This window comes from Narcine bancroftii, chromosome 6 (genome assembly GCF_036971445.1).
Source record: "Narcine bancroftii isolate sNarBan1 chromosome 6, sNarBan1.hap1, whole genome shotgun sequence".
Taxonomy (NCBI): domain Eukaryota; kingdom Metazoa; phylum Chordata; class Chondrichthyes; order Torpediniformes; family Narcinidae; genus Narcine; species Narcine bancroftii.
The window spans coordinates 245617531-245628820 of NC_091474.1; the positions used below are offsets into that span (position 1 = coordinate 245617531).

Sequence of the window (11290 nt, forward strand, 5' to 3'; positions counted from 1 at the left end):
CTCTTAAAGAAGAGGAAGGAGTTTAACGCAGCAAAATCGATCCTATGGAAAAAAGGTTATAAATTTATGTTTTAGACATCTAGCTGTGCTTAAAATATTTATCCCTGGGGAGCAAAAAAAACTGTTCTCGGATCAGGAGGAAGCACGAGAATTTGCAGAACGCCTTCAGGACCTAGGAGAGATGAAGAGTTGTAACAAGAACGAAGACTGACAATAAAATATATACAAAAATGTAAAAATAATGTATATGTAAGAACTAAAGAAGGGAAAGAGAAAGGAAGAAAGGAAAGGGGAAAAAAAAGAGGGTGAACTTTGTTATATGTGTAAAAAGTCTTCTGGGGGGGTGTTGGGTGGGAGAGAATACCGTCATTGTGAAATCAGTTGACGCGACCGGGTTCGCAATCCAAATGGAGAGGGGAGTTGTGGTTGCCCGGCAAGGGATAAGGGGCAACTCGGCGGGGGGGGCGGGGGTGAGAACATTTGGGGCTAAGGGAATATTGGATGTGGGAGTTGTTGAAGTATTTTATGTTTTAAATGTGTTGTCATACATTGAGTTTAAAAAGAAAAAAACATGAAAAAGGGTGATGGTGGTGGTGAGGAAGCAGAAATGAGGTGTAAACAGGATATGAGATGCCCATGTTGAATTATATCACTATAAATATTAATGGAATACATAACCAAATTAAAAGGAAGAGGCTACTAAATTTACTGAAAAAAGAAAAAATAGATATAGCATTTGTGCAGGAAATGCATCCAACTGAAGTGGAACATAGTAAATTAAAGAGAGACTGGGTAGGGCACGTAGCGGCAGCATCATAGAATTCAAAAGCTAGAGGTGTAGCTATGTTAATTAATAAAAATCTACCAATCAAAATAGAGTAGGAAATAATAGATCCAGCAGGGAGGTATGTAATGATAAAGTGTCAGATATATTAAGAATTTTGGAATTTGCTCTATATATATATGTACCTAATGAGGATCAAAAGTTTATGCAAGATATTTTTTTGAAGACTAAATATGCAAGGGAATATATCGATAGGAGGGAATTTTAATCTTAATTTCGATCCAATGTTGGATAAAACTGGACAAAAGACTAGCAAAAAGAATAAAGTGGCTAAATTTATGGTTACTTCAATGCAGGAAATGAAACTTATGGATATATGTTCCTTCGCCTAAGGGAGAAGGAATACTCATATTATTCAAGTAGGCATAAAACATACACAAGGATTGATATATTTTTGTTGTCAAGGGAGAGTTAGGAAAACTGAATATAAAGCAAGATTGCTATCTGATCATTCACCCCTGTTATTAGCAATAGAACTGGAGAACATCCCACAAAGAACATATGGATGGAGGTTAAACTCCATGCTACTTAAAAGGCAGGAATTTAGAGAGTTTATTGAATGCCAAATTAAAATGTACTTTGAAATAAATATGGAATCAGTGAAAGACAAATTTATATTATGGGATGCAATAAAAGCCTTCATTAGAAGGCAGATAATAAGTTATGTAACTAAGATGAAAAAGGACTACAATTGGGAAATAGAACAGTTGGAAAGGGAGATAGTAAGTACAGAAAAGGAACTAGCAACAAGGGATGATATAACAAAAAGAGAGAATTGGCCGACAAAAAAATAAAATATGAAACATTACAAACGTATAAGGTGGAGAAGAACATAATGAAAAGCTTTTGCTTTATGAACCAGGAGAAAAAAACACACAAAATATTAGCTTGGCAACTTAAAACAGAACAAGCTAAAAGAACTGTATTGGCATCAAGGACAAAGGACAAACAAATTTCATATAATCCAATGGAGATTAATGAAAACTTTAAGGAATTTTATGAACAATTACACCAAACTGAGAACGAGGGGAAATATGATAAAATAGAAGAGTTTTTAGCTAAAATTGAACTGCCAAAATTGCAAGAAGAGGAACAAAACCATATGAAATAGAGGAAGTACAGGATATATTAAAAAAGCTGCCGAACAATAAAACGCCTGGAGAAGATGGACTCCCAATAGAATTCTATAAAATATTTAAAGAGTTATTAATTTCTTCTCTCCTGGAAGTAATGAACCAGATTGAAGAAACACAAAACTTGCAAGATTCATGTAAAACAGCAATAATTACAGTAATACCAAAAATGGGGATGGATCCACTAACACCAGCATCATATAGATCAATATCTCTACTTAATTCAGATTATAAGATAATAGCAAAATTATTAGCAGATTTACCGAATGTGTACCAAAAATAGTAAAACAAGATCAAACTGGATTTATTAAGAAAAGACGAACAGTGGATAATGTCTGTAAATGTATTAATCTAATTCATGCAGTTCAAGGAAATAAGAAGCCAAAAGTGGCTGTCAGACGCAGAAAAAGCCTTTGACAGGATAGAATGGAATTATTTATTCAAAGTATTACAGAGGTTCAACCTACCAGAAAAATATATTAATTGGATTAAAGTATTATATAAGGGAACATTGGCGAAGGTGACAGTAAATGGATATGTATCGAACCAATTTAAATTAAGTAAGTCAACTAGGCAGGGATGTCCACAATCTCCCTCACTGTTTACTTCAGCAATAGAATGAATGGCAGAACTGATAAGAACAGAAAATAAAATAAAAGGGATAAAAATAAAGGAGTATAAAATCAGTTTATTTGCAGATTACATCATAGTATACGACGTTGACTGGACGGGAGAAGCCAGAGTAGTGGTGGATGATTCCTACTCTGACTGGAGGCCTGTGACGAGTGATGTGCCTCAGGGATTGGTGCTGGGACCATTGTTGTTTGTCATCTATATCAATAATCTGGATGAGCATGTGGTAAATTGGATCAGCAAGTTTGCAGATGACACTAAGATTGGAGGTGTTGTGGACAGCAAAGAAAGTTTTCAAAGTTTGCAGAGACATCTGGATCAGCTGGAAAAATAAACTTAAAAATGGCAGAAGGAATTTAATGCAGACATGTGTGAGGACAAACCAAGAAAGGACATACATGGTAAATGGTCAGGCACTGAGCAGAGCAGTAGAACAGAGGGATCTGGGAATAACAATACATAATTCCCTGAAAGTAGCATCACAGGTGAAAAGGGTTGTAAAGAGAGCTTTTGGCATATTGGCTTTCATAAAGTATTGAGTACAGGAGTTAGATTGTGATAGTAAAGTTTTATAAATCATCGATGATGCCAAATTTGGGGCATTGTGTGCAGTTTTGGATACCTAACTACAGGAAAGATAAGATTGAAAGAGCAGAGAATATATGCTAGGTTGTTGCCTGGACTTCAGGAATCGAGTTACAAGGAAAGGCTGAACAGGTTAGGACTTTATTTCCTGGAATGTGGAAGAATGAGAATTCTTTGTCAAATTATGACGGGGATAATCAGAGTAAATGCAGATAGTGAGACGGGCCTCAAGGACCCACCCCAAACCCAGCAGCAACAGACATTCACCAAGATAAGTGTCTTTCCAAACAAGTTATTTTTAATCAACTTCAAACATGAAAATAGAATTAAACATTAACTTAACTCTATACTTAACTAACCCAAATTAACCCCCTTCTAATTCTAAGCGCACGTGTATGCAATGTGTGTGTGTGTAAATTCAAGAAAAGTTATTTGGTTCACAGTTCAATCTCACTTCTTCTTCCAAGTTCTCTGGTTGCAGCCAATCACCATAACGTGCACAGAATTTAACATGTATAAGTTCACCAGGCTTGGTGCTTGAAAGGTAAATGTTTACCGCTCAGGAAGGTTCTCATAGGGTTTGCACAGAGAGATTTGTTGCTCCAGGATTTCCACAACTGAGGTACCACCACTAGTCACCTCAGGGTCTCGCTGATGAAACTTGCCCCATCAGGGTCTTCTAGATGGTAACCTCTTTCTTCAAGCTACCACAGAGTTACAGAGTTCCATTCCTTCCACTATTTAAAGAGAAACATCAGACAGATAGCACTTCCAGCGCTACTGCTCTGGAACTTGCTTTCATCAGTTTCAAACAGTTTTCCCTGGATTGCACTTTTCAGTTACTTGTCAGTGTCCCACACACTGACTGACTGATAGCTGTTAACTCTCTTTTCCAACTGAAACTCCAGAGAGCATGTGACTCATGTCTTGCAAAACCACCACCTTCCTGAGCAAAACAGTTCTTTCTTCTGCTCCTGTTGTTAGATAAACAAAATCCAGGAGTGACCTTTCCTATGAGCACTTTGCAGAAAGGGAACTACTGATAGACAGCAGGACTCCAGCAAGACAATGGTCAATATGACATCAGTTCAATTAACACCTACTTGTGCAAGGTGCTTCCATTCTCCAGAGATCTTGCAATGTGAATTCTTCAGTCTTTCAAATAAGATCAGTTTTAAAATGTGTGTATGTATGTGACCTACTCTAAATCTTACAAATTCTCCCCAAATATTAATATTGTAACAACAGAATTTAACATTTATGAATTTTCACCAGGCTCTGGTGCTTAAAATTAAATGGCTCATGTCAGTTTTCAGAGATTCGTTGCTCATTGGACACACACAAACTGATTTACTTCCATCAGTCACTTCAGTGTCTTGCTGAAGAAGCTTGCCCCATCAGGGTTTTCCAAATGCTGACCTCTTCCAGGTCACCAGAGTTGCTCTTGTTTCCTTTATTTTCTAGCCAGCCATTTCCTCTTGTAAGAACCACAAGGATTTTCAACAGCCTGAACTCAGAACTCACAACCCGCCTTCAAAATGGGGTTTTACACAAGCCACTGCAGAAGTCAGTTCTCGCTTGCTCTCTCTTAAGCCGCTTTCAGGTGTTCTGATAGAAGATAGAGGAGTTCAGTTAGCACGTTTAGGTGGCCACAGAATGGATGGCTTTCTGGCACCTAAACGTGCCAGCTGACTGCTAGCTGTCTAGCAGTGAAAGCTGGCTACTCCGGACAGGTGCCTAGTCCCGCCCATGCTGACCTCACATCATAGCAGCGCGTCAAGGCATGCTTGACAAACAGCTCAGGCATTACTTGACTCCTGCTGCTGGTCTCTACACCCCCACCCTCACCCGCTTGACTCCCGCTGCCGGTCTCTTCAAACCCCACCCTTGCCCGCCCGATTCCCATTGCCGCTGCTGGTTTGGTTCCACCCCTCACCCGCCCGACTCTTATTGCCGCTGCTGGTTTTCCCCTCTCACCCTCGCCCACCCAACTGCCACTGCTGGTTACCCCCACATACCCAACTCCCGTTGCTAGTTCTACCCCCCCACCCTCGCCTGCCCGACTCCCGCTGTCGGTTCTTCCCCACTGCGCCCACCCGACTCCCGTTGACGCTGCTGGTTTCCCCCTCACCCTCGCCCACCCAACTGCCACTGCTGGTTACCCCCCACATGCCCGACTCCCGTTGCCGGTTCCACCCCCCACCCTCACCTGCCCGACTCCCGCTGCCGTCCCCCCCCCACCCTCCCAACTCCCGCTGTCGGTCTCCCTCCCCCACACCCCCGAAGCAGCAGTGAAAGTCGGGCGGATGAGGGTGGAGAACGGCAGTGGCAGCAGGAGTCGGGCAGGCGAGGAGAACCGGCAATGGGAGTTGGGTGGGCGAGGATGGGGGGGGGGGGGGGAAGGAGATTGGCAGCGGGAGTCGGGCGGCCGAGGGAGAAACCGGCAGTGGGAGTCGGGTGGGGGGAGGGAGAGATTGGTAGCAGGAGAGGGTATGAAATAAAATTTGAAGAAGTCTACTTTAGTCTGGCTTCCTTGTCCATGGAGTCGATGGCTGACGATGTCACCGCGTCATCATCAGCCCGTCCCCTGGCAGCCCGGCCGCTTTCAGCTGCCACAATCGATACTCTGAGCAGGCAAGTTATTCCTCTCGGAGAAGGGTTAGATGAGTAACCTTCCTGGCCGGCTTTTCCGGTTTCAGATGGCCACCCGACAGCCGCACAGGGGTATTCTGTGCGGCTTTACAGTCGGGCTTTGTGGCCACCTGAAAGCGACTTTAGAAAAAGCCTGTTTGGTCTTTTCTCTCTCTCTCTCCTGCAGAGCTCCAGATCCAGTCTCTGAAAGATCTTATCAGCCTCTGAACAAGGACTTTTTCATTTGCACCTGTTTTTGAAGTTCCTTAGCAAAGCATTTCCAAAATACTTTTTATTGCCTTTGCAGTCACTCCGTACCTCAATGTGTAATTTTCAGCAAAGCTCTTGCATTTTAAATTAAGTGTTCCTCTGTGTTACCTACACTAAAACACCCCACCCCCACAATTCTATTCCTTAAAAAAACATTTATATATAATATAAAATATAACTTGTCACAATCGGCTTTTTCCACTGAGGGTGGATATACACCAGAGGACATAGGTCAAGGGTGAAAGGGGAAAAGTTTAGTGAAACATGAGGGGGAATTTCCTCACACAGAGAGTGGTGGGAGTGTGGAACAAGCTCCCAGCTGAAGTGATGAATGTGGGATCGATTTTAACATTTAAGAAGAATTTGGACAGGTATCTGATTGGGAGAAGTATAGCGGAATATGGACTGCTGTCAATTGGACAGCAGAAAAATGGTTCAGCACAGACTAGAAGGTCAATGGTGCCTGTTTCTTTGCTCTAATGTTCTATGATTCTAAGTAAGCACAACATCATGAGTTGAAGGACCAGTACTCTATAGGCTTCTTCAGGTGTATTCTCCGCTAAGAATGTGCCTGAAGAAGAGAAAGCGGCCCTTTGATTTGCCATTCAGGTGGCAGCGCTAAAAGCGCAGCGCTGGCCACCTGAAGGGACAGCTGAGTGCATTCTGGCTCCTGTCCTTGGGCTGTCAAATTAGAATGGCTAGGTGTCAGCCGGGACAGCCAGCGCGGGGACATCCCCCGTGGTATGTCCCCACACTGATCGCTCTGCTCCTCCCCCCCGGCAGGGAATTACAGGGGCTGGAGCAGCAGGCGGGGGTGAACGGGGACAAGAGCGGCCAGCGGGGGAGAACGGGGACTGGGGCGGCCGGCAGGAAAGAACGGGGACTGGGGCGGCCGGCGAGTGAGTACGGCACTCGAGTTGGGTACCGGCATTGTTTTGGCCAGTCTCCGTTCTCCCCCGCCGGCCGCTCCAGTCCCTGTTCTCTCCTGCCGGCCGCTCCAGTCCCTGTTCTCTCCTGCTGGCTGCTCCAGTCCCTGTTCTCTCCTGCGGCCCGCTCCAGTCCCCTTCTCCTTTGCCGGCCGCTCCAGTCCCCTTCTCCCCCGCTGGCCGCTCTAACCCTGCAGTCCCCACGCTGACAGCCCAGCCAGCTGCTCCTGCCCCGACGTCCTGCGCCGGGGGAAGGGGCAGTTGAGGAGCTGTCAGGTGCTCGCCAGCTGACTGTCATCCTGAATGTAGCCGCTTTTAGGCGGCTACATTCAGATGGCTGGGGAGGCCACTATGCTGCGGTGATTATCCCTCTCGGAGGAGGGTTACAAAGTTTGCCATGCAGGTGCCTCCTGCACATTCACATGGCCTCCCATCACCTGCCTATTGCCAAAATATGCAGCTTTACAAGTGGGGCAATTGCTCACCTGAAACTGCCTAATGTAATATATCTAGTATAGTGAGAAAGGTACTTCTGCGAGCAGACTTAACAGGTTATATCCAACGTACCCTTGTTTAAAGAACACAATGACAGATTATAGGATTGCAATTAAGAGAGATCATTCAGGCCAAAGCAAGTGTGAAGAGACAGCTGGGTTGTGTGGTGGGGAAGTAACTACCTTTAAGGCTGTTGATGTGCTTAAAACTTAGGTCAGACCGAGAAAGTATCAGGCAGAACCAACTGCAGGTGAGGTGTATCTGTCGAGGCTTTCACATTTTTGAAAAATAAGGGAATTACAGGTTACTGAGAACAGTTGGTGTAAATTCAGCCGAGTCCATGGCCAGGTCAGCCATTACCTTAGTGAATGGTGGAACAGGATTCATGGGCCAGATGGCCGACTTCTAACTCATCATAAGACCTCAGGAAATAGGAGAAGAATTAGGCCATTTGGCCCATCAAGTCTGCTCAGGCCTGAAATGTCGGCGATGTGTTTCAAGCAGCTGAGTTTCTCCAGCGTTGTGTTTTGACTCAGCATGTGGGCACTGACCAGAAACGACCCCAACCAGGCCCATCCGCTTCCTCCGGCCCGAGGACCGGCTGATCCCTCCGCGTCCGCCGCCACAAATGCTCTTGCCTCTTCAGCCGCTCCCCTGTGGCCACGTGGGCAGCCCCCGGGTCAAATAAAACCAAGACTGCGGGGCTATGATGGAGAAGGCTCGACCGGGGCGGCGGCCGAGGAGCGACTCTCCCTCAGGCGAAGACAAGATGGCCGACGCCCCACTGCCCTCCTCCCCGCCACGCTGGTCACGTGGTGTGCGTGGCCGCGCGCCCCGGAACCCAAGTGAGGGTCGCGGGCGCGGCGGGCGGTTTCCCGTCGGGCACAGGGCTTGGCTGCTATAAGGGGCCGCTCTTCCGGTGCGCACGCACTCACGGGCGGCAGCGCGGAGGGAGCGGCAGCAGCAGCAGTCGGAGCAGGGGGAGAAAAACCCGCCAAAATGTGCGAAGACCGAAAGCTGTTCGTCGGCGGCCTGAGCTTCGACACGGACGAGCAGGCGCTGGAGGCTGTGTTCTCCAAGTACGGCGAGATCGTCGACACCAGAGTGATCAAGGACAAGGTCACCATGGTCTCGCGCGGCTTCGGCTTCATCACCTTCGAGAACCCGGAGGACGCCTCGGAGGCCATGGAGGCCATGAACGGCAAGTCGCTGGACGGCCGCCAGATCCGGGTCGACCACGCCGAGAAGAAGTCGGGCGGCGACGGCGGTTACGGAGGAGGCCGCGGCGGCGGCGGCGGCTACCGGCGCGGCGGCGGCTACGGAGGGGGCGGCTACGGCGGAGGCGGCTACGGCGGCGGCGGCTACGGCGGCGGAAGTTACGGCGGCGGAAGCTACGGAGGCGGAAGCTACGGCGGCGGGAGCTACGGAGGCGGCTACCGGCAGTCGAGCAGCAAGGGCTACCGTAGCAACTACGACCGGTTCAACAGATAGGGGAGCCGGCCGGGCCGGGCGCTCGCTCTCTCTCCGGGGCGCCGGCGATCACCCTCCACTCGCTGTTTCTGAAGGGACTTTTTTTTGGGGCGAACGCCGTCTAATCTCTTGAATTCAATCAATCTCGCTTGTTCGGGACGCTGTCCAACTCCCTCCGCCCACGCTCTCCGTCTCCTGTTGCAGCCCCCCGGGGAGGGGGGAGGGGGACGTTCTTCACTCGTCCTCTCCCAGGATAACTCTCTCGGTCGCATCTGCTCTCTTCATTGTTGTTTTGGACTTGTTGGGGATGTAATGTACTGCATTGTAACCCTTCAGCTCAGTGCTGCCTCTCCCAGTGCCCCGGGCGTTGCATTAACTGCTCATTTTATACATTTGTTGCTGTTCTGGTTTTAAAATGGCGCATTCGACACACTCAAGGCTCAAGTGTCCCTCCAGTAATCTCCAGTCCCTCTCCATTATCACACAGCATCTCGTCTTGGTTCCGAGACCAATTTCTTTCTAGAAGTGGGCACATTGTTCTAATTTCTTCATCTCTTCGAGTTTTTTTTTTACTGTTACGGGGGCCAGATTTAAATGGGGAACAAGCATCCACGATTATTTCTTTTTTTTAAAACATTAAAGTGGGCTGGGGTCATCTGATTGTAGCTCAGACCATTTGAGGGAAATGCCACATTTCTGGAGAGTTGGTGTGTGAGCCACAGTTTGTATCCGCTGTTGAAATGATGAATGCGGACCATTAAAGAACATTGGCGTCTCGGTATGAATCATCCATTGTCAATTGTACTCTTAATCATTTTTGTGGGTCACTGACAAACTGGCAGTGTTTTCTATGTGAATCTTCAGACTGGTGCCAACCACGCTGGAACACCATTGAATGTGTGCTGGTTCTTGGTATGGCTGTTGCATAGTGAGATAACTCAGTTAAACTTGGGTACCATCCTACTCTTAAACAATACAGCATACTTTAAGCTAACATCCTTTTTTTTAAAAAAAAAAGACAAACTGGTAGGAAGTTGATGGCTATTTCTTATTGAATTTTCATGAGTTAGCATGGAACGTTTTTGTACAAAAACTTGCCGCTTTGGAGATGGATGTCAATGGAAAAATAAAAGTTAAAATGTTCAGTTGATGTCTCGATCAAGCTTTTTGGAAACTGGTACTTTACTGATTTGGGTGAAGCATCCTTGAGGATTTCCACCAGGAGTTTTCCTCCACCAAAGGTTCTGTGGTCTAATGTTTTTAAAGGTTTGAAATGCAATCCCTGTCACATGAACTTTTGTCTGCTGGCAAAATTGAGAGTGGAACCCCAGTCAATAGGAGGATCAAGCAACTTTGCAGCCCTCTGCCACAGTATCTCCTGGGTCCACATTATTTTACAGCTGATGTCTCAGATGCATTTGAGCAAAATGTGAAGGAACTGTTCTTTAGGCTTTATATTACACTCGCTGAGAATATCTAATACAAATTGCATTTAAATATCACTTCAAAAAGTGACTTGGGGTGGGGCAAAGATGTGTAACTGATGGCTGAAAACTCTGAAAAATGACCAAAGCACAATGATGAATTTTTTATTGTTCCTGTTAACTACATGGCTCTGTCAGCATTGGTGCTTAAAAGTAACATTCATTCACCTGATTTGGTTTCCACTCCTACTTCCTATTCCATTTGACTATAATACTGTTGAGTGAAATAAAGCACAACTGTCTGCTCTCTCCGAGTCTTTCTATTTCTGCCCTTTGTTCTTGTTCAGTTTTTGTGAATGAGCGATTTCTGATTACTTCTGTAATGTAACTTGTGCTTTGCATATTTAAATTGTAGCATGATGCCTAACGGACAACCCTTGTTCTTTAGGCTTTAATTTGTTAAAATATTGGGAGAATGTGGGTGACACACCCTCCATTGCCACACATTGCTGGGTGGTTTCTGGCTTTGAATGGGAAATGGAATGGTTGCAGCCCAACCCTGCTGCCAAGATTGCATTATGTAGCCTTGGAGGGTTCTGACCCCCTAAGTGTCAACAAATGTCTCTCACTGATAATGCATGATTACTGGCCATTCCTCCCATCTACATTATACTGCTGTCTCCAAAACCTAAAACATCACATATTCATCTCCCTCATTACGCTTGACCAGATGATTTAAAAAAAAAAATCATATGTTGGTGTAACAATGGTCTTGGGTCTTTTAATAGTCATAAAAGTACCTGACTTCAGATTTATTCATCGTGGGTGTGAAATAAAACCATTTAGTCTGCACATTTTGTGCTCATCCAATGTTTGCTG

The 11290-nt window shown here is 45.8% G+C and overlaps 1 protein-coding gene across 1 annotated transcript; it reads left to right on the top strand.

The window, feature by feature from the left end:
• The first annotated feature begins 8436 nt into the window (after positions 1 to 8436).
• LOC138737213 (uncharacterized) lies at positions 8437 to 10720 on the top strand. The gene has a single exon (XM_069887886.1). It carries the CDS (start codon positions 8517 to 8519, stop codon positions 9006 to 9008), a length of 492 nt encoding a protein of 163 aa, XP_069743987.1. The 5' UTR covers positions 8437 to 8516; the 3' UTR covers positions 9009 to 10720.
• Positions 10721 to 11290: the final 570 nt, after the last annotated feature.

Coding starts and splice junctions, on each gene's coding strand:
- LOC138737213 (XM_069887886.1), top strand. CDS start 8,517: ATGTGCGAAGACCGAAAGCTGTTCGTCGGCGGCCTGAGCTTCGACACG.